The sequence below is a fragment of the Lycorma delicatula genome, chromosome 12, assembly GCF_047948215.1.
Source record: "Lycorma delicatula isolate Av1 chromosome 12, ASM4794821v1, whole genome shotgun sequence".
NCBI classification, from domain to species: domain Eukaryota; kingdom Metazoa; phylum Arthropoda; class Insecta; order Hemiptera; family Fulgoridae; genus Lycorma; species Lycorma delicatula.
In genome coordinates, this window is record NC_134466.1 from 44,340,316 (window position 1) to 44,364,970 (window position 24,655).

At 30.9% G+C, this 24,655-nt stretch overlaps 1 protein-coding gene across 1 annotated transcript in view; it reads left to right on the top strand.

The window, feature by feature from the left end:
- The window catches only part of LOC142332751 (neuroligin-4, Y-linked-like), a 702,340-nt gene that overhangs the window by 615,637 nt on the left and 62,048 nt on the right, over window positions 1-24,655 (top strand). The window contains exon 6 of the mRNA XM_075379365.1: window positions 3,653-3,804. Within this exon, the coding sequence (XP_075235480.1) occupies window positions 3,653-3,804 (152 nt within the window). The remainder of the gene's footprint in view (window positions 1-3,652; window positions 3,805-24,655) is intronic.

A 24,655-nucleotide genomic window follows, 5' to 3' on the forward strand; every position in this document is an offset into this window, starting at 1 on the left:
TAAACCTTGTGGATGTATTAACTTACAAGTTTTACCTCAAAAATTAGGTAAATTTTTTCATATAATTTAAAGCTTTTTAGTTTGAAGAAGATAATTTTAGGTAGTGTTTGCTCTTATTCGAAACCCCTATTAAAGAGTGTGGGGTAAAATCGCATTCTCTTTTTATGAGATTTCTGAATTCATACTTTTTATTTTTTTCTTAATTACATGATTACGTTAAAATATATCAGTTTTGATTATATATTAGGACAATTCCATTTTGGTGTGGAGGGAATTATAAACCTAATTTTTTTTTTTTTTCTCTTTAATATTATTTTTCTTGATATCTTCAGATTGAATTAACCGATTTTTATGAATTTTTTTCGATGATTTCTGAATACGCGTCACTGATATGATGTAACTTTACTTACAACTGATTAAAGAGTTGCGAAGATGCAGTGATCACAATTGCCCTAATTCAAAATATCATTTTAAGATTAAAATTATTTTTTTCATATAATTCATTACTTGCTTATTTATATACTTTAATGTTGCACCTAAGTAGAGGCCAAAGCCCTCAATAGCTGGAGCATCTCGATAAAAAAGATATGTAAAATTCTGGCTTTATTTTTTCAATTGTATTTATATAAATTATTAAAAATTAGGAATTTTTTTTTTAATTTGGAAAATACTAAACTTTAATTTTTTATGAAAGGAATAAAACTTACGTTAAATTACATTAAGGAAGAAATTTATTCCTTCCATTAAAACAGTTGAACTAAACCAAACGTATAACTTGTTATATATATACGAAATACATAAAGTAAATAATATACATACATTTATTCTTTAACATCCACAAGGCTACTGAAGGTGTTAAAAACATATATATGTTCAGTACTGTATATATGTCGGTATATAAGCATGTGGTGTTGGTTTGTCGAAGAATTAAGGACAGTAATACGTGACCCGAAAGGTAAAATGCTTAAAAACCACCAAAACGTGTGTGTAAAACTGCAACACTTGTTTACTGTGTCAATTTATCTCCTGCTAGTTGGCTATATAATGAAATATTGTCACGTATTTTTATTGTAAGAAACTGAAAATGTTATATTTTATACTGTTGATGAAAATACTTTTTACTAAGATATATTACAAGTTTTACGTCTAGAAAGTAATAATTTTCAAAATCTAGTTTATACCTTTTATTTTTAAAGGTTCAGAGATATTAATTTTTTTTATTTTATTTATTCAATTTATGTTATCCAATAAATTTATTTTTACTTTACAATTTTGAATCTAAGGAAAGTATTTTTTATTAAATTTCGAGTAATTTGCATTTCTAATTATTATGTAAATAATTTTAACTTTAACAAGAAATATAAAAACATGAAACGTAATAATATTTTTATAATATCAATAAAAATTATTTTCAAATCCAAAAAACAAGAAGTAAATTCATTTACAAGTTGTAAATAGATCATTTAAAAGTAATAACATTAGTGAAGTAAATAGAGTAAAGACACAAGTTTTACGGTTCAGGAAAGAATCAACGCAAGGACATACATACAAAGTGAATTACAAAGTTCTTCCGGAACTTTCATATCCAATTCCATTCGTGAAAATAATTGAAAAAGTTCACATAAACATATATCCTAAAATGCTTTAGTTTAAGAGTTACGGCTAGTGAAAGATTTCACACGGATTTCAGCTGGACCAATGAAATGAGGTCGTATTTAAATTTTTAGGGTGTTAATTAAGGAACAAAATTAGTGATTTCTTATGGTTTTTCACTTGAAAAATTAAAAAAAAGTAGGCCGAATATTTAGTAGGTTTTGAGAAACCCAGGTGAAAACCAATAAAAAATAGGGGGAAAACCTGTTTTTTTATGTTTGAGGGACAATAAATAACTGTTAAAAGTGTACTAAAAACATAATTTTTTTAAAAAAACTTAAAAAAATTAAGAATAGAAGATTTTGAAATGTGGTGCTATAGGAAAATGTTAAAAATCGGGTGGCTAAAGTTACAAATGGAGAGGTGTTACAAAGAAGTAGTCGCTTTAAAAATCGAAGGACAGGTAGAAGGAAAACATTGTGCAGGCAGGCAAGGTTTGGAATATGTAAAACAAATTGATAGGGATGAAGGATGTAGGTGGGTGGTATATCAAAATGAAAGGACTAGCACTAGATAGGAAATCTTGGAGAGCTGTATCAAACCAGTCAAATGACTACACACAAAAAAAGAAAAAGAAAATGAAAAATTAATTCTGAACAAAATGGTGTACTATAAGTTGAATAAAGTAAACAAAACGTTAGAGCAATTCGAATTTTATTTAAATAAAAATATATGGCTAATTCACTAGCCGTAATTAGCAAATGAAGAATACAGTACATATTTTTATATGTACTTTTTCCATTATTTTTATGACTAGAATAGATGTAATAAATTCTCCGGAGAAATTCATGGTACACTCTGTACATATTTTTTTCCTTTACAATTTGTATTTTTAAAAAAATAACAATGATACATGCTAATTTTTCAACATGTTAAAACTGACTTACATCTTACTACCGTGCAAAATTCTGTCTTGAATTAATTTTAAAAAATATAATAATATAAAAACGAATAAATATAAATTTTCGTAAAACTGGTAAAAGTGATTCAATCATACAATAAAATTCGCATTAAAATAAAACATCAGTTATTTATTAATTTGTCTTTAAACTTTTGTTGAACAATTTTCTACGCTGATTTGATAATCTTACAATTTTTTAAATATTAAAGACAAAGTAATTATGATCCAAAAAAGAAACGTTACAATGGAAAATTGGTCCTTTAAACAAATCTATATAAATAAAATTGTATATGTTCGTTTGTTCAAAATCTTAAATCTCCGAAAGTCCTTCACCGATTACTTTGAAATTTTGACTCAACGTTGCATTTGAATACACATGTATTTTTGTGTACCTAAGATGTTACATTTGTGACAGGTAAATTCATGCTTTTTTTAAAAACAGCGCTATCTGTTGGACGTAAAAGTAACACACGCGATACTAAATATTTCACGATTCCATTTCAGTGTTTCCGATATATATTAAAAAACTACTGGGGCGATTTAAAAAAAGGTAAAACGGTAGAAGGTGAAAAGGGAAGAAGGGAAAATGGAAAAAGTAAAAAAGGGAAAACGGGGAAAAGGAAAAACAGGAAAATGAAATGGAAAGGAGAAATGGGGAAAGAGAAACGGGGGAAGGAAAGGGATTAGGAAAGGGGAAGATATGGTGATCGGGAATGGGAAGTGGAGGAAAGGAACTGGAATGTGGTAAAATTAAAATGGGAAAAGAAAAGGGAGAAAGGATAAAAGAGGAAAGGGAAAGAGATAAATTTTGTGAAATTCTGTAATGTCCATATTTTACCAAATTTCCAACTGCGTTCATTTAATCTATATATAGCAATAGCAATTCATTGCCGGGTCTGCTAGTAATTGATAAATTTAAAGTTGTTTCATTTTACATTTTCCCAAATATTGCATATTTTGTATTTAGTATATTGGTATTTAGTGTTTAACTAACCTGTTTTCAATCGTCGGATATGTGTAGGTGTATGTGTGTAAGTATGTATAGGTCGATTATAAGTTTTTTATATATATAATATTTTTTCATTTATTTTGTTTCAGAAAATGGGAACAGTTCATGGGGAAGAATTGCCTTACCTTCTTGGAGCTCCATTAGTAGATGGCTTCAATCATTTTCCACGTAATTACACGAAATTAGAAGTTGCTTTATCAGAAGCGGTCATTTTATTCCTAAGCAATTTCGCAAAAACTGGGTAATTTTACTACTTTTTTAAAAATTATATTATATATTAGTAAAATAGAATTAGCCGTGATTTGTAACCGAAAAACGCAGCACACATTTTTAATACTTAAAATTTTGAACAACGTACACCAAGGGTTTTTAAAAAAATAATAACTTTTAGACAAAAATAAAGACCGTGTAACAACAAGAGTTGATCACAAGAGTGATCAAGAGTTGATCAAATCAACTCTTTCCGTTAATCTTCCCGTTCAGCTGTTTTACACATATTATAAATGTAGTAAAAAAAAAAAAACTAAAAAATTAGAAATATTAATTAATAATTGAAGAAATCATCTTATTTAATGGCTAAACGATTTTAAAAAATGTTTAAAACACCACTTAAATTAAATGTACTAAAAAGTAAAAAATAATTTTAGGACGGTATCTAAGCTTTGATGCTGATATATAAGATTATGTCAAAGTCAGCTTCAAATTACAAATTGATCATTTGCCTAAATAATGGGGTGCTCTCGTCAAAGTAAAAACCTTTGCATCATACTCTTTAACAGCCGTTCAGCACGCATAAGAAAAATTGATAAAAACATCAAATATTTCATTTGAAGCTATGACTTTCACATAAGTGAAGAATTATCTAAACGGTAGTTACCGCAGGCTAAACAGGAAAAAGAAAGGGAAAAGGCCTTCCCGCCTACCGGCATGGCAGTTCGGCCTACCAGTGCAGCTCTTTTGAGAGTATCATACTTTAATTATTGCCCAAATTTCGACACCACACCATACCAAGTATGTCGTGGTGTGGTGCCACGTCTTTTCTTATATCACTTATTTTAATTTACCCTATCTCATACCCTTGGAGTCCTCAGCGGCTCATCGGAACCGACACACCTCAGCATGCCGACCACGCTGAGGCTGTCCACCCAACCCTAACTCTAACTAATAGCCCACTCGTCGCTCGTCTTCATTCTTTTTGGAGATAACTCTTTTAACGAAGTCAGCGACTCTTCTCCAGTTTTCTTCGCTAACTAGCATAAATTCCACTACACTAGTTGGTTCCAACCCTGTAAGAGCCGCGTTATACCTTAGCTCCGCCCACCTGTTACAGTCAAAGAAAGTGTGTTCGGCATCACCCAGTTCCCCACAGTACATGCACCCCGGATCTTCTCTTCTTCCAACTTTGTGCAAGTAATTATTAAAGCATCCATGTCCTGTGAGGAACTGGGTCAAATAGTACTCCACTTCGCCGTGTTTTCTCGTTAGCCAGGGTTTGATCCTTGGTACTTGAACATATTATCATTCGATAGGTACTATTGGGAGCGATTGTAAAAAAGACGGTCGAAAAAATTTTTCAGAGCGCCAGGACCGACCGTTTTCGAAATATTTGCGATTTTCGTCCAAAAATTCGGATCTAGTTAAAAAGTACTAAATCTTCTCAAAACTTCGGCCGCTACTGTACAAAATTTCTAGTAGCAACGTATACCGTACTATATAACTCGCTTGTTCATAAAAATAATAGCGTTATCATTTACCTCCAGTCCGTTGTTATAGTAGGTAGACGCCTACGTTTTGGTAAAATTATATATTTCAAACGTGTGCGAATTTTAGATCCTAACTTACGAAACATGTTACGTTTTCTTTCACTAACAAAATATGCATGTAAACGAAGTTGCATAAGTTCATTTTTTTCACTTCAAAAGTTACGGGCAGCGACTTGAAAATGTTGCTAAAATGTGTTGGCAAATTTTCACAACGAATGGATAAGCGGAAGTGCCTTAAAATTCGACTGAAAGGTTCCGTACCATGAATCTCACATACATAGTCCAAGAGCGAGTTAATATAAGGATAGCAAAAATGAAATACTAATTTTCTATAATTACCAAGGGATGTAGTTGACTTGCGTCTTCATAAATCAGCTGATTAAAAGTAGATTTTTCAAGTCGAAGGTTCCGAGGTTCAAATCCTAGTTATAATAAAATTACTTTTATACGGATTTGTTACAAGAAAATGGATATCGGTGTAGTTTTGTAGTTGTGGTAAAATTAACTACATATCTCAGGAATTATCGGCCAGAGTGTGTACAAAACTACACTTTATTTACAGCTCAAAAACCATATGAAACAATTGAATTTGCGCCTTAATTGACCTTCCCAGAATTTCAGAAAGCCTTATTTATCCGGAGGAACTGAAACTCGGGCGAAATCTTTCACCCAGTATAACTCGCTAACGAAGCGTTTTCGGACCTATGTTTATATGAACTTTTTTCTTATTTTTAGCCTCCAGAATGAGATGTCAAAGTATTGCCCTATTCTCCTGAATCACTGTATAAAATGCAAACATAAGAGACGACTAGTACATTAGACACAGCCTTCATTAAAAACGTCTTATATTTTTTCATATTTTTTTTTTATTATTGAATTATTATTCATAGTAAAACTATTTTTACAATGAGAGGTTAATAACTATTAATAAATCAATATATTTAAATTAAATATAATAGTTACAAAAAAAAGGAGATGAAGTCGGATTTGAACCGAAGTGCCTTCCCCTAAGGTCCAAATATTTCATTAATTACAATTTTATTTGGCTATAACTCTGGAACCAATGGAAAAAGTAACACTTTTGATATACCGTTAAAAAGCTCTCTATGGGAACTTATTAATTCAGTTAAGAAAAAATCCAAAATCCACATTTTTTTGGATTCTGGACTTTTTTGGACGCTTTGGTTCAGTCGATTGCAATCGAAACGGGAGGTGCACAACTAGATGTTACAACAGTCCTAAATTTCAAAATCCTACGGTTAATTGTTTTTTAGTTATGCGAGATACATACGAACGTATATTTTCCGAGATCACGATGATACTTCCTTTACTTTGGACAAGGAAGTAAAATAGTTTCATTTGTTGTGAAAGGCATAAGATTTGCCGACAAAAATTGTAAATATACAATAAAATAATGATTTTGTAAGACTTACGTACATCGGAACTTATTCCTAAATCCTAGTATCCCTAATTTTGAATTATGAAGCTTTGTCCGTACTTTAATATCACCCGCGGTATATAACGGTACAAAGTTTTTGAAAAAAAAGCATAAACTGAATATTACTATACGATAAACATAAACATTTTCACATAATTTAATTAAATCGAAATTTTAAATTGCATAATAATTCATTTTAAAAAAATTAGAAAGTTAAATTACTTATATTGTATAAACCAACTTGTTTGTAAAAATAAAGCTTTTAACTGAAAAAAATAATTTATTAAAAAATTGGTAAGCCTGTCTTATTTTTTGATATTATATAAAAAATTCAACTTAATTAAGTAAAGCATTATTATTGAACACAAGTAAAAAATAATTCAAACAAAAAAAAATCCCTGCCTTTAGATTTATTAAGTATTATAAGACTTTAGCAACAACATCGTACAAATTCTTGAAAAAGTTTTCATAATAATTTTGTATAAGATTTTTACGTAAACGTTCATGGTCGTATTTATTATTTTCTGAAATTTTTAAAACATATCTACCTTAATTTAACATAATCTGCATTTTATTTCTGGTATCTCATAATCTCATTATCAAATATCCATTTTATAAATAAGTGATCTGGCATAAACTGTATACGAATTTATTTATAAATAAAATTTATTTATATTTAAATAAATATAAATTAATTTATATTATCATAACATTAATTTATTTTATTATTATGATTAATATTTATTTAAATTTATTAATATTTTATTTATTTATTTATTTTATTTTGTAAGTAGATTTCATAAGAAAGCTACCTCTACTGTAATGGGTACCATGATTCAACTTCCGGAAAATTTCGACATGTCTTCGCGTTTCACGTCCGCCAGACCCTAAAACCACAGTGAGCTCAAAAGCTTATCTATATATATATATATTCACTTTCTTGTAGTCACGATAACTGCCGTAATTTTACGCCAATCACTTTCAAATTATTCCTTAAAAATAACTCTCAAAACATCAGTCGAGTTCATTAACGGTCAAAATCAGACCATGGAGGTGGAAGTTGGGAGCTTTTTCGAAAAACTAAAATATCGCTACAACGTTCTTATTAAGTAACATATCGAATTCGTTTAACGATCTTACTATTCTTTGGATAAGGGCTTAAAATTTATTTAAGTAAATTTTTTTTATATAACCAACCATTGGCCCAGGGAATTGAAAATATGAGGTTTTGAAGACAAAAAAAGAATCATACCTTCCTTTGTGCCTAAGAGGCACAATATCGAATGGTTTTAAAGTGGTCATTGGTCCACTAAATATTACCTAAAACGTTTGCCTGTAACAATTTTTGTTATGACCAACCCTTACGGCAAGGATGACCAAAATGTTACTGGAATTGTAAGAAGATTGGGCTTGTTATATGCTAAACATGAAACTTTTTTCACTTGCAACCATTGTCGTATTGAGTAAATTTAAAGTTTTTCTTAACTTTAAGGTGAAAATCTTTTTTATCCTCTACTTAGCACCGGTGAAATCTACCTCACTCCACCTTCCGCCGTACCGAAAGGCATTTTTTTTTAAATTATTTAAAACAATTTAGCTTGTTATTTACAAATCATTATGTAAGGTAGGTGTCCCAGTCATTTTGCGGCTTGTATCAGCAACACATATTTTTTTTGTAGCAAATAGATTAATCTAAATTTAACTAATTACTTGATTTTACCTTAAAATAAAGAATTATACGAAAATTCATCATTCTGTATAATTCCAGATATAAAAAAACAAAAATCAAAAAACATCGGTATCCATGATCTATTATTTTTAAATTGATTTTTCAATACTAGATCATGGATACCGGTGTTCTCTGATGGTTAGGTTTCAGTCAACCAGACGTCTGAGGAATGGTAGATTTGAGACTGTACAAGACTGCACTTTACAATCATACATACCATCCTCATACATCCTCTGAAGTAATACTTTATGATGGTTCCGGAGGATAAACAAAAAAAGAAAGACAGATATTATGAATCTATATATCTATCTAGCTACAGATACCGCGTAAATAAATGTAATTATGAGAAAACTATTTTTTACCGAATTTTCTAAGAAAAGTACGATAGTACTTTCAGTTGGATGGTGGGATTGGGGAGAGATATTATTTTTATATTTTGTGGTATGAGGAATACGGACGTACCATTCACTTAAAATCTAATTTTTAATTTATTATAATATAAACTATAATAAATATAGTTATAATAACATGTATAGTTATATTATTAATATAATTATTATTATTATTGTACGAGGGTTATTTTTTTCAAGGTCCGATCGGTCGCGAAATAAAAACCCGCGCAAAAATCGGATGAACCTTTGCGCATATGTGTTGCGCAGCGTCTCAATCACGCCGCGTCACTTCGTTTAGTTCTGAACACGCAGCTTGCACGTAAACATGTCTACAACAATAGCATCTCCCGCCAAGTGTGAAGTGCGCTACCACAATTTAGGAGAAGATTTTTTTAACAAAATTGTCACAGGGGTCCATTTCGAAACTGAAGAAACAAAAGAACAATCCAAACAGTGGATGCATTCTCATTCCCCCAGTACACCAAAGAAGTTCAAGCGAACCTTCTCCAACAGAAAATGTATGGCTACTGTGTTCTGGGACCACAATGGAGTTCTCTTGGTGGAATTTGTGGAACGTGGCACGACCATCACTGCAGCCTCATACTGTGTGACTCATCAACGTCTACGAAGGACAATTCAGAATAAGCGGAGAGAAATGTTGTCATCAGGCATTATCTTTCTCCATGAAAATGCTCGGCCGCACATTGCAGCTGTAACAAAGAAGCTCCTGCAGCGTTTTCGTTGGGAAGTGTTTGATCACCCACCATACAGCCCGGACTTGGCTCCATCCGATTTTCACCTCTTTGCTCACATGAATCGCTGGCTAGAAGGACAACATTTTGGCACAGACATCGAGCTGCAGATCGGCGTAGAAACATGGCTGAAAACACAGGCGGCTTTGTTCTATGACGAAGATACTGGAAAGTTGGTACCACGCTACGACAAATGTCTAAATGGGAGTGGCGACTATGTAGAGAAATAACGTAACTATGTAAGCACTTGTTACAAATAAAAAATTTTTTATTTTCACTGTGGTTTAAATTTCGTGACCGATCGGACCCTGAAAAAAAACTTAACTCTCGTGTACATATATATATATATATATATAAGGGTATGTATAAAATATTTGTGACTCGTAAAAATCCAAAACAACTGGACCAATATTATTGAAATTTAGATATGCTATATCAGTTTCTCTGAAGTGATGCACGTCAAAATTTGATGAAGATTGGTTGAGTCGTTCTTCAGTTACGCGCTCCATTAAAGGCTGACAAGAGATGACCCCAAACTTCATTAAATCTTCACGCGCACAACTTCAGATAAACTAATATAGCATAGCTAAATTTCAATAATATTGATCCAGTAGTTTTGGAGTTTATCGAGTTACAAATTTTTACAATAGATTAAATTTTAATTTATAATATAAATATATATAAATAATAATTATATTTATTAGAATTTATAATTTATATCATAATAAATTACATTTTAAGTGAATGGTTCTTCTGTGTACCTCACACCTCAAAAAAAAAGTTTATGTCCCCTCGGATTTAAGTTTATGCTTAGTAGCGGATCGGGATCCGGTGGGCGGCGAAAATAAAGATAAAAAAAACCTTAATCTGAGGTTATGTTGACATATTATGGGTGATAAACGCTTATTTCGTGAGTCACAATGGTGAGCAAGTTAAAATTCATGCTTATGTGTAGGGTCTGTCTACTCATTATTTTTAGTTATTTCATCAAATTACGGTAATAATAATTTAATTCTCTTATGAACAGAAAATAAATTTTAACATTAAGTAAAAATAATTATACCTCTTAGTTTTCTCATTCAATTCATGTTTTGTATAAATCTTGAGCAAAAAAATAAACAAAAAATAAATTACAAAATAAATAATGAAAAGCCGGCCTTCTTGCGCAGAACTGCAAAAGAATTTTTTTTTAATTTTATTTTATTCTCCGACGCAATTTATCGGAATAGAAGATAAAATCAAGCTTTTCTGAAGTATTTACCTTTCTTCAAAGTATTTCAATAGACGGGAACCTATTTCATTAGTTCTTCGTTTACAAAGTCTTTCCCATACATCTTTTGGATTTATCTATCCTTTTACTTTGACTATAAGAAAATTGAATTCATTGGCTTTCAGAAAATTGAGTTGATACAACCTTGGAATATACATATTATTAAATAGGTAAATCGATTAGAAAAGGTATATGTATAGTTTTGTATTTGTCAGGTACTGTATATCTTATCGAATATTCGTTTTTACGAGTTCTTTATTTGTATATATATATATATATATATATAGAGAGAGAGAGAGAGAGAGAGAGAGAGAGAGAGACGTAATTCAGAAGGAAAAACGAAAAAATTTGGTTAACAGATTCTAAAGTTTAATATAAGGAAAAAGTTCATACAAACATATGACCAAAATCGCTTTAATATCGAATTATTGCTAGCGAAACATTTCGCACGGATTTCAATTCTCCCGTTGAAATGAGATCATACTGACATTTAAGGCTTTATATACGGTATAAACTTGACTGATGGAATTCTTATGTTTTTTGAGCTGAAAGATCGAATAAGAAGTTTTAATTCATAAATTTTTATAAAACATACTATTTTAAGTAATTTTTATGTAAAAAAATAAATAATTTTAAAATGTTCAGCATTTAAAAAAAATTAGGGTTCAAATACAGAGATCGAAGAATGATTGCTAACATTTACAGGAATCAAACAACAATAATAATTGAACATAAGAAAGAAGTCTAATAAGAAAGGGAGTCCGACAAGCATGTTACCTATCCCAGTTACTTTTTAATCTTTACATAGAACTAGCAGTTAATGATGTTAAAGAACAATTTAGATCCGCAGTAACAGTACAAGGTGAAAAGATAAAGGTGCTACGATTTGCTGATGATATAGTTAATTCCAGCTGTGAGTAAAAAAAATTTAGAAGGAACAATGAACAGCATGGATGAAGTCCTACGTAACAACTACCGTATGAAAATAAACAAGAATAAATAACGAAAGTAATGAAATGTAGTAGAAATAACGAAGATGGACAACTGAATGTTAAAATAGGAAGACAAAAGATTATGGAGGTAAAAGAATTTTGTTATTTGGGAATTAGAATTACTAAAGATGGACGAAGCAGGAGCTTCAGTCAGAAATATAATTTGTTTAAAAATCAAAAATTAATTTAAACATCAGGAAAAAATTTTCTTGAAAGTATATGTTTGGAGCGTAGCTTTATACGTAACTTGGACGATCAGAGTACCTGAGAAGAAAAAATTAGAAGCTTTTGAGATGTGGTGCTATAGTAGAATGTTAAAAATCAGATGCGTCGATAAAGTGACAAATTAAGAGGGGTGTTGCAGCAAATCGATGAAGAAAGAAGTATTTGGAAAAATAGAGTTAAAACAAGAGACAGAGTTATAGGCCACATATTAAGGCATCCTGGAATAATCCGATTTAATACTGGAGGGACAGGTAAAGGAAAGAATTGTGCAGGCAAGCAACGTTTGGAATATATAATATAAATTGTTAGGGATGTATGATGTAGGGGGTATACAGAAATGAAACAGACTAGCACTAGATAAACAGTCTTTTAGATCTGCATGAAACCACCAGCCAAATAACTGAAGACAAAAAAAAAGTAAAAAAATGCGAAAAAAGTGGTAGTCGTAAAACGTAAAAGTACCAAACAAATAAAATAATGAAAAATTTATAATAGATTACCAAGAAGCGAATACCAAGAAGCGACGTATGCAAATTAAAAATTATCAACCTTGTATATCTTTATAGCAATTTTAATCACTTTCTGTCTAAGATAATAAATAGTTTAAACGGAAATTTTTCTGTTTTTATAATCCATTTTCCAGCCCGTTGTTAATTAAAATTAAAATAACTTTTAGATACTATTGTTGTTAAGGCGACAAAGTTTCTTGAAAAAAAATAAATAAACTAATAAAACTCTTCAGAAACAAAATACCATTTTTTTTTTTTTTTAATTAACCGCCATATTGAAAATAACTAACGGAAAACAAATTTTTAATTACAAGTAAAACAACAATTTAAAACTTTAATAATCTCTCAAAGCTGTCTAACGTTGAAATCGAACAACCACGATTAAAAAAATAAAAAAAGATGATTTACATTTCACTATAATTTAATATAAATATTCTATAACTTTTTTCAAATACATTATTCTTAACGCTAAATATATTAAGTTTTAACAAAACTTATTATATTAACTTCTTAACAAAACTTAATAAGTTTCCTTTATTAACAAAAAAAAAAAAAAAATTAAACTGAAATTTCCAATTTCTTACCAACCAAGATTGGCGATAATATTTAAAAAAAATCCCATTCGGGACGCCGGAACGAAGAGTTAGATTTCACCGGTGCTAAGTAGGGGATAAAAAAGACGTTCACCTTAAAGTTAAGAAAAACCTCAAATTTACTCAATACGACAATGGTTGCATGTGAAAAAATTTTCACGTGTTTAGCATATGACAACCCTTGCCGTAAGGGTTGGTCATATGAAAACAAAACTTTACAAAAGTTTTGGGTAATGTTTAGAGAACTAACACCCTAAAACTCATCGGTTTCAGTATCACACTAAACCGATTCGATACTCTGCCTATTAAGGGAGGTATATGATTCTTTTTTGTCTTCAAAACCTCTTTTTTTACCCCCTGGGCCAATGGTTGGTAATATAAATAAAATTTACTTAGATAAGTTTTAGGCCCTTATCTAAAAAATAGTAGGAACTTAACGAATTTGATATTTTAAATAAGAAAGTTATAGCGATATTTTGTTTCTTCGAAAGAGTCTTCCTCCATTTCCACCCCCATGGTCCGATATTGTCCGTTAACGAACTCGGCTGAGATTTTGGGACGAATTATTTTCAAGGAACAATCTGAAAATGATTGGTGCAAAATTACGGCAGTTATCGTGTTCACAAGAAAGTGAAATATATAAATATATATAAACTTTTGAGTTGACGGTGGTTTTGGGGTCTGGGAGATTGAAACGCGAAGATACGTCAAAATTTTCCGGAAGTCGAATCATGGTACTAATTAAAATCTAGCTTTCTAATAAAATCTACCTAAAATCTGACAACACAGTTGCATGACTTATGATTATATAAAAAATTGACTTATATGACTTAAATCCTATGTTATAATTACAACATAATAATATTGACCTGAGATTAAAATCGAAAAATTTCAAATCAGGTATTATTTAAAAAATCTTCTATTTCAACAACTTTGAATATTAAAATCGTTTTCAGCGCCCTTGAAAATGCATAAATTGATACCTTACTTGACCATGTTTGTTAATTTTGCGAGAACCCCAAAATGGGAGTCTTTTTTTAAGCAGTCTTGATTAACAATAAAAAAGAGAGATAAAAATTGTTAAAAATGCATCACTTTTGGTCGGGTCCAGCCGCTTCGTAAGGTTGCGGCTCACAATTTAGTAAAGAATAATTTATTCACGTCATTAGATGAGAATAGAAGAAACCACAATGAAAAACAACCATTGTATCGAGCACAAGAAGCTTAAAAGATTACAGCATTATTTTAGGATAGTGTGCAATTTTACAAACATATGTTTTTGCAAATAAAGTTATTTTTTAATTGTTAACAAATTTTCCTAAGAAAAATATGGTACCTTAATTAGGGGAAATAATGAGATACTGACAGTGATGTTGCTTTACATTTTCATTTCCTTGACCTTTTAAGTTGAAAATTTAATGAAATCAATGTATCATATATAGAAGAAGTAATCTGATCAAGTCTGGTCAAAATCGGTCCAGTAGTTCTGGATATAGAAGGTGGTTTAGAGGCCAACACCAAACAGACATTCATAAGAAAATTATAATCCGGAAAATTTCCATCCGAATTTTTGGGTTCCTTAGGTGTCAAAACGTCAACATCCGGTGATAACCGTATATGCACAAATTGAACCGACTGCAATACTTCCTCTTCTAAAGACATAGCTTTGCTATAGCAATATCTATACGGTTTTAAAAATTACCCTTTCTATTGGGATTGTTTGGAACAACAATTATTATACCTATACAATTATACTTAACCTTCACCAATGATACCATTATAACTTTTCTTTTTTCCTGTTTAGTCTCCGGTTAATTACCTTTCAGGTAATACTTCAGAGGATGAACGAGGATGATATGAATGAGTACAAATGAAGTGTAGTCTTGTACAGTCTCAGTTCAACCATTCCCTAAGATGTGTGATTAATTGAAATCCAACCACCTAAGAACACCGGTATCCACCACCTAGTATTCAAATCCGTGTAAAAATAAATACCAATTATACCTAAGGAAACCAAAAAACCGAATAGAAATTTTCCGGATGTTTTTGTGTACATATGTATTCGGTGTTTTACACTTTTTATCTCGAGAACTGCTGGACCGATTTTGACCAAACATGGTCGGATTACTTCTGTATATGGGGCATTAAGGCCATTAAATTTCCAACTTAAGAAGTAACAGGGTGAAACTGTAGAGCAAGGTCATCCTCAATTTCCCGAAATTTTGCCTAATTAAGGTCTGATATTTCCATATCTACTGGACCGATTTTGATCAAACTTTGTGAGATTACTTTTTTATATGGGGCATTTATGCCATTAAAATTTCAACTTATAATGTGAAGAGGGTGAGGCTGTAGAGCAAGGTCATCCTCAGTATCTCGAGATTTCGTCTAATTAATTAACGTCTTATTTTTCTTAGGCATATTTGTTGAAAATAAAACATAATATTTACAAAAAAAAACTTTTCAAATCCCCACCCCAAAAATTGCTCTAAACTAGTGGCTAAGTAGGTATACTGCGTCAATAGTACCCCTATCAATACAAGGAGTTTTAGTGTTACACTGACGTACAACTGCTGCAGTTGTCTGATATGTTTAAATAAAATTATAAATATTTTAAAATAAGTTGTGTGTGTAAGTCGTGCATCATGAAAAATCACACGACTAGCGAAACATTTCGCCCGGATTTCCGTTCTCCAGGTGAAATGAGGTCATAATGATATTTGAAAAACTTTATATAGGTTATAAACTTGACTGATGGGTTATGTTTTTTGACCTGAATGATCGAATAAACATTTTTTATTCATCAATTCTTATAAAACATGTTATAATAAGTCATTTTTACGTCAAAAAAAATAAATCATTTTAAAATGTTCAGCATTTTAAAAAAAATTAGGATTCAAATACAGAGATAGAAGAATGATTGCTGACATTTACAGGAATCAAACAGCAACAGTAATAATTGAAGAACATAAGAAAGAAGGCGTAATAAGAAAGGAAGTCCGACAAGGATGTTCTCTATCCCCGTTACTTTTTAATCTTTACATAGAACTAGCAGTTAATGATGTTAAAGAACAATTTAGATCCGGAGTAACAGTAAAAGGTGAAAAGATAAAGATGCTACGATTTTCTGATGATATAGTAATTCTACCTGAGAGTAAAAAAGATTTAGAATCTTGAAAAAGTGCATCTTGAAATAGCAGCGTGAAGGGAAAGTCTTAACAATTGTGTCGTCAGCTGATTTTTTTGTAGTTCTTAAATCCCGGTCAAAAATACCTGTTTTGTAGTGGTACTTTTTAATTCAGAAATAATATTTATTTATAATATTTTGTTGTAAAATATTATAAAAAGTATTTTTATAGAAAAATTTATATAAAATATAAAGGCGAATTTTTTAATATAACTTTTACCATTATACCTAATGATGATGATTGTGTAACAATCGGATAAGCTAGATAAAATATTTTTGTAAATTGTTTTTGAAAAATAATCTTCTTTTCCAGTAGAAAAGAAGATACAAACATTTTATAGAACATACAAACATAAATACATAAGCTAACCCTTTATGTACACAATACATAAAGGGTTAGTCTGGATTCAAACACAATATACTTCTGAATCACAGTCTGCTTAATTAAAAAAAAAAAAAAAAACGCCGACAACACAGCTGTTCCTGATGCACGGGTTACACTCACAAATATTTGAAATATTTATCATCTTATTTAAATAAAATATTTTTTTCGCGCGGGTGTGACTGTAATAGCGGCCACGGTCGGCATTAAGTAAAATATTGTAATTTCACAACATACATAGAACAAATTTCGCTTATTCGATCGGAATAATTGTGTAGCAACGACGCTTAACGCACTAGATACCGAGTCAACCGGGCGATCAAATTTGAAATCCAGCCAGACCGAATTACTTTATTACACTTATCCATTTAATTCTACTTCTCACCTGTGACGTCGCATCATAGCAGACGACTCCAACAGCATTTTTTTGGGGGCTAAGAAATATATGACTTTAATTAAGCGAAATCTTTGAGATACGGGAGGTTGACTTCTTGCTGTACAGCCTCATCTGCTTCACCTTTTAAGTTGAGAATTTAATGGCATCAATGCTCCATACATAGAAGTAATCTGCGAAGTTTGGTGATAATCGGTTCAGTAGTTCCTTAGATATAAAATAATAAATTTTAAATAATTTTTTTTTAATTTTGTAGTTTCTTAGATATAAGGTGATTTAGAGGTTAACACCGAACACACACACACACACATATATATATATATATATGTATGTGTGTGTGTGTGTGTGTGTGTGTGTGTGTGTGTGTGTATATATACGAATATTTTTGGGTTTTTTGGGTTTCTCAGGTGTGAAAACGTCATGATCCGGTAAAAACCACATATACCCAAATTGGACCGATTACAATAGTTTCCCTTCTACAGCTGTAACGCTATATAGACGGGAAAGTAAAAACAAAAACCGCCAGCACTCAATTGAAAGTTTTTTGAAATTTTTTTTTTTAATTTTATTATAATTTTCGGTTTGACTTATCGTTATCGAAGTTTAATTTTAAATTTCTATAACTGCATAGTTGAATATTTAAATCTTTTATGAAAAAGCAAGGTTTCTTTTTTATAAAATAAATGTATAGTTTTAAAAAAAAGGTTGAATAACATAATCATTATTAATACAAAGTAATATTAATAATGTTTGTTTAGTTCACTTATGTATTAGCAGATTGCATCACGTTTTACGGACTTTATTGAAAAAGTCAGACAGATTAAAATTTGTATATTTGTGTTTTTTTTTTTGTTTTTTTATTATTATCATTTTATAAATAAACAAGAACAAAACAAAAGTAATGAAATGTAGTAGAAATAACAAAGATGGACCACTGAATCTGAAAATAGGAGGAGAAAAGATTATGGAGGTAGAAGAATTTTGTTATTTGGGAAGTAGAATTACTAAAGATGGAGGACGCAGGAGCGATATATAATGCCGAATAGCACAAGCTAAACTAGCCTTCAGTAAGAAATATAATTTGTTTACATCAAAAATTAATTTAAATGTCAGGAAAAGATTTTTGAAAGTGTATGTTGGAGTGTCGCTTTATACGGAAGTGAAACTTGGACAATCGGAGTATCTGAGAAGAAAAGATTAGAATCTTTTGAAATGCGGTGCTATAGGAGAATATTAAAAATCAGATGGGTGGATAAAGCGGCAAATGAAGAGGTATTGCGGCAAATAGATGAAGAAAGAAGCATTTGGAAAAATATAGTTAAAGAAGAGACAGACCTATAGGCCACATACTAAGGCATCCTGGAATAGTCGCTTTAATATTGGAAGGACAGGTAGAAGGGAAAAATTGTGTAGGCAGGCCACGTTTGGAATATGTAAAACAAATTGTTAGGGATGTAGGATGTAGAGGGTATACTGTAATGAAACGACTAGCACTAAATAGGGAATCTTGGAGATCTGCATCAAACCAGTCAAATGACTGAGGACAAAAAAAAAATCATTTTATAACTTTAATAAACAGATTAATTATAACTTTTCCAAACATTCTATTACGTCATTCAATTAGTAGAAGAAACTTTATTTCATTGTTTAACATGTTATAGAAACTAAAATACATTACTATTTTAATGGAAACAAAGCTTGGCATTATTTAGTTATTTTTATTGTTTTAAATACTGCATTCATCGATATGGAATATTATGCGACTAAATTAATTGATTAATTAAAAAATAGACAAAAAATCTATTTCTATATTGCAAATAAGGATGTAAATGTATATAAAAAAAAATTAATTCGTCAACCAGCCTTTAGTCAATGTATTTACTCCGTTCATAATTAGGTTTTCGTAATTAATAAATAAATTTTTCAAAAGCATTACAACAACCAGTTTATTTCTATAATAAATTGATTTATTAAAATTTACATATGTAAAAATATACAAATATGAATTTTATGTTTTTGTTTTACACACGCAGTGTTAAAACAAACGTGTATGTGTGTATGTGTGGGGGGAGAATTCCGGAATTATTGTTTTAATTTTTACCAATTCTTCATTTATCTCTTTCACTGATTAATTATTTTTAAATCCACATATATTTCTCTTTTATATGTAATTTTTATTATACAGTATTACTACCTCCCCATTATAGCATCGCCCGCGCTATATGGTTACTTACGCGGTCAATATTTTTATTTTATGTTTATAAGGTAAGTAACCGGACGGTCACACGTACAGTGGCTGTGGTGATTGAGCCACAGCGCCGTATACCGTCTCATCCCTTAAAAAAATCGAAATAAAAAACCCGAAAATGATTTTTCTAATATTTATCTGAAAAGTATTTTCAAACCCAAATTTACTGAATATCTCGTTTGCTATAGTCATGATTGGGAAAATTTGCAATTTTCAGATTTCAACGGAAATTCCCATTTCACCATCCCTGAATCCATTTTGACCTTTTTTGGCGTGACGTCTGTACGTACGTATGTGCGTATGTATCTCATAACTCAAAAACCATTAGGCATAGAATGAAATTTTGGATTTAGGAATTGGTGTAACATCTTATTGTGTACTTCCCGTTTTGACTGCAATCGACTCGACCAAAAGTGTCCAAAAAAGCCCAAAAACCAAACCATATATAATCTCTAATATACATATATATATATATATATATATATATATATTAATGTTTTGGAGATTCTTAGAGATGAAATACATCAAAAAAACCTTCAAAGATATGCCAAGAAAAAGGCTAACAGTAACAAAATATCGGGTAGTTTTTTTGTTTGTCCCGAACAAAAACAACCCGCTTTCTCTTTGTATAATAGTTTAGATAAAATATTCAAAGGAATAAAACCGGAACATACAGTGTCCCACGAAGAAACTGAGAAGCTTTTAGGAGGTATTCTATTGGGAAAAATATTGAAAAAAAATCCCTTTTTCCCGGGCTGTATGGTGGGTGAATAAGAATAAGCGGAGAGGAATGTTGTCAACAGGAATTATTTTTCTCCATGACAATGCTCGGCCGCACATTGCAGCTGTAACAAAGAAGCTCCTGCAGCGTTTTCGTTGGGAAGTGTTTGATCATCCTCCATACAGCCCGGACTTGGCTCCATCCGATTTTCACCTCTTTGATCACATGTAACGCTGGCTAGGAGGATAACATTTTGGCACAGACATCGAGTTGCAGACCAGTGTAGAAACACGGCTGAAACCACAGGCGGCTCCGTTCTATGACGAGGGTATTGGAAAGTTGGTACCACGCTACGACAAATGTCTAAATTGGAGTGGCGACTATGTAGAGAAATAGCGAACTACGTAAGTACTTGTTACAAATTAAAAAAATTTTATTCTCGCTGTGGTTGTAATTTCGAGACCGATCAGACCTTGAAAAAAAAAATAACCCTCCTATTAAATTTAAAATTCTTTTGCATTATTATAAGCGTGTCAATCATTATAGGTTTATTATTCGTATTTTTTTTATAAATTTAGTTTTTATAAGATAGAATTTTTACTATTATTACGTTCTATAAAATGAAATGTTTTTTCTCTTTCATTTTTTAAAAGATAATTTAATTTTTAAACAGAAAATGTAATAATATTTTTTATTACTTTAGACAGGAACACTCGTTTATAATTCTGTTTTGTAATACGTCGACATTAGAATATAAACAACAAATATATATATATATATATATATGTAACATATTACTTTAGGGTTATTATCTTTTTTTCTGTATTACTTTTCAGTATTACTTCAGAGGATGAATGAGTATGTTATAAGTATGAATGTAAATGAGGTGTAGTCTTGTAAAATCTCAGGTCGACCATTTTAGAGATGTGCGGTTAATTGAAATCCAACCACCAAAGAACACCGGTATTCACGATCTAATATTCAAAAACGTATACCTTACGGTAGTTCCGATGGCTAAACAGAAAAATAGAGTAAACAGTAATAGAGTAAATCCAAACAAAAAAGAACACAGGTAACTTTTACCTGGAATTCAAATCCATAAAAAAGTAATAACTGCCTTTACTAAGATATGAACCATAGAAATTCGACTTCGAAATCAGCCGATTTGCGATGACGAGCTAACAATTAGACCAACCCGGTTGGTTTACCAATTAAGCCTGCTACTCTTCAAGATCTTCGAAATCGAATTGTTACAGCAGTGAATTCAATAAGCAAAGACAAGATACCAATAAAAATAATTTGGGACCAAATAAAATAATAAACTGTTATTCATAAATCTAGATTTTTACATCCTTGTACGACGTAAAGGAATTATTGCGATTGCGAAAAATTTCAGTTTTCAGATTCAACGGAAATTCACATTTGACTATCCCTGAATCCATTTTGACTATTTTTGGCGTGACCAGTACGTCACTCGACCAAAAGTGTCCAAAAAAGCCCAAAATTCAAAACATTTGGATATTAAGAGTTTTCTTAACTGCAGTAATAAGACCTCATTGAGAGCTTTTCAATGATAAGTGATACTTATTTTCATTGGTTCCAGAGTTATAGCCCAATAAAATTTTAATTAATGAAATATTTTGCTGTAACAAGGGGAAGAAGGTACATCGGTCCGAATCGCAACTTAATTTCCTATTTTAAAAATGAAAAGTACATAAAATTTTATTTCACTAATAACTAGTAATTTTTTGTTCTTATTTTTTTATTGTTATTATAGAATTATTATTTATTGCAAAATTATTTTTTAAGAACTGTTGGAGATAAAGATTAAAATAAAGTATAACATTTTATTGCGCTAACAGTTTTTAACAGGAAAAAATAACGATACTCTTCGTTGACAAATTTCAAAATGGTGGTCGTTTCAATTTTGTAATATTAAATACCTTAGGAATTATTAGATTTGTCAAATTGTGTTGTATTTTAAAAATTACGAAGTACATTTTCTTTAACAAAACGACACCTTATTCGTAAAAATCCGAAGACAAACAACAGAGTTATTACAAAAAGTAGCCTTAAACCGATATGGCGGCTATCTTTGTTTAATTATCTTGACTCACATGATAACTTAATCAAATTTTCAGAAACCACGATATTAAAAAAAACAAGATGGCCGTCATATCGGTTTCGGACTACGTTTTGCAATAACTCTGTTGTTTGTCGTCGGATTTTTATGACTAAGGTGTCGTTTTGTTAAAGAACCTGTACTTCATAATTTTTAAAATACAACACAATTTGACAAATCTAATAATTCCTAAGATATATAATATTGAAAAATTTAAACGACCGCTATTTTTAAATTTGTCGACGAAGAATATCATTACTTTTTCCCCTTATTAAAAACTGTTAGTTTAAAAAAAAAAAAAATTTTTTGCGTTATCTCCAACCGTTCTTAAAAAATAATTTTTTTCTTTAAAGCACAAAATGGTGGACAGATAGAAAAACATGCATTTTTGGACCTATACCTATGTTCACCGGATATTTTTTCTTCAATATGTTAAATACAGGTTGTCCCATATAAAACGCAACCCATCAATCACACATTCATTAAATTTCAAAAGTCAAGCTTACTCCCCTACTCGTTACTGAAATGGACTCGTCCAACATCTGAACATCGCGGCGACGCAGTAGAACACTACCGATAGTAACAATAATGCAATCATAACGTTCAGTGTATTGCTAGAGACAAGATGGTATTTTCGCTAGATGAACGTGTTTTCATTGTTGAGTCGTACTTCAGTACGAAATCAGTGGTTGCAGTGCAAGATTTGTTTCGTCATAAGTACCCAGATAAGCCAGCTCCTAACAAAACATCAGTATTAAGGTTAGTCGCAAAATTTAGAGAGACCGGTTCTGTTAACAACAAGGAACACAATAGATCTGCGTCAGTGTTGAATACAGATACAGTCACTGAAATCAAAGACCAATTACTCGCCTCGCTAAATAAATCGATCAGACGTTTGTCTGCTGAAATTAATTTGTCTAAATCAATTGTTCATCGGGCGACCAAACGATTACAATTACGACCTTATCGCATTCAAACGGTTCATCGACTTCTTGAGCCCGACAAAGCAAAACGGCTACAATATTGTCAACGGTTCCGTCGTTTTCTGTGGAGGTAATTAATGTTATGGATTCGTTATTTTTACAGATGAAGCACGGTTTCATATGGACGGCTACGTAAACAGCCAAAACAGTAGAATTTGGATTGCTGAAAATCCCCACGTTTATCACGAAAAACAATTACACCCGCAGAAGTTGGGCGTGTTGTGCGCGATATCGCGGAAGAAAATAATCGGTCCTATTTTTTTCGAGTACACCATTAATGCAGAACGATATCAGGATATTTTATTTCAGTTCATCGCAGTCTTGGAAGAGGAAGACAGACACTGCCGGCTACAACATGACGATGCGACATCGCACTACGCAGGTTCAACTTCTGATTTCGTCGAGGAATTCTTTGCTAATCGTGTTATCGGTCGAGACTTCTGGCCACCAAGATCTCCAGATTTGACTGCAGCGGATTTTTTTCTACGGTGTTACCTCAAAGAAAAAGCCTACAGCAACAAACCACGAACACTTGAACGTTTGAAAGTCGATATTGAACAAGCTGTATTAAATATCCAGCCACAAACTTTGAAAAAAGTTGCAAGAAACGCTGTAAAAAGAATTGAAGCTTGTATTCAAAAAGATGGCGGCCACTTCGAACATTTACTCTAAATGTAAGGTAATGGATGGTAATAATAAAAATTACATTTAAATTTACACATGCCATTTTATTATTTCAATACCTACCAATATAAGGTTGGGTTGCGTTTTATATGGGACACCCTGTAGAAACACTTCATAGAATTTAGCCTAACCTTTAAAGGACAACTTATATAACTGAAGTGCAATTAACTTTAATTTTTTCCTAGTATTTTTTTTAAATTAAAATTACGCATGGATTTAATTTTTTTTAAATTTAAATGTTAAAAATTGTTATATAGAAAGAAATTATTTTTCTTAATTACTAAATATTTGTTTCAGTTCTTTCATTTCATCCATTATAGAGTTCTCATGAGAGGGAATCACTGAGTTTTTCATGTAAACAAAAAGATTTTCTTAAGAGTTATATTCCGGAATTATTTTTTTATAATTTTACTATATGTTCATTTATTTATTTAACTAATTATTATTTAAAATCCAAAGATTTGAAAGCTGATTCCATAGAAACCACAAAATAAATTAAAACCGATAAATATTTTAAGCAACTTTAAAATTTTTGAAAAACTTTTTTGAGTTATTATGAGGTAACACAATTCCATTTAAAGTAATGAACTTTCGAACCAAAAGAATGTAAAATAATTTAACTACTTAACTTTAGAGACGTATAATATCTTAGACGTATTAGTAAAATCGATTTATCGATTATTTAGAAACCAATATAGATTTATTAAT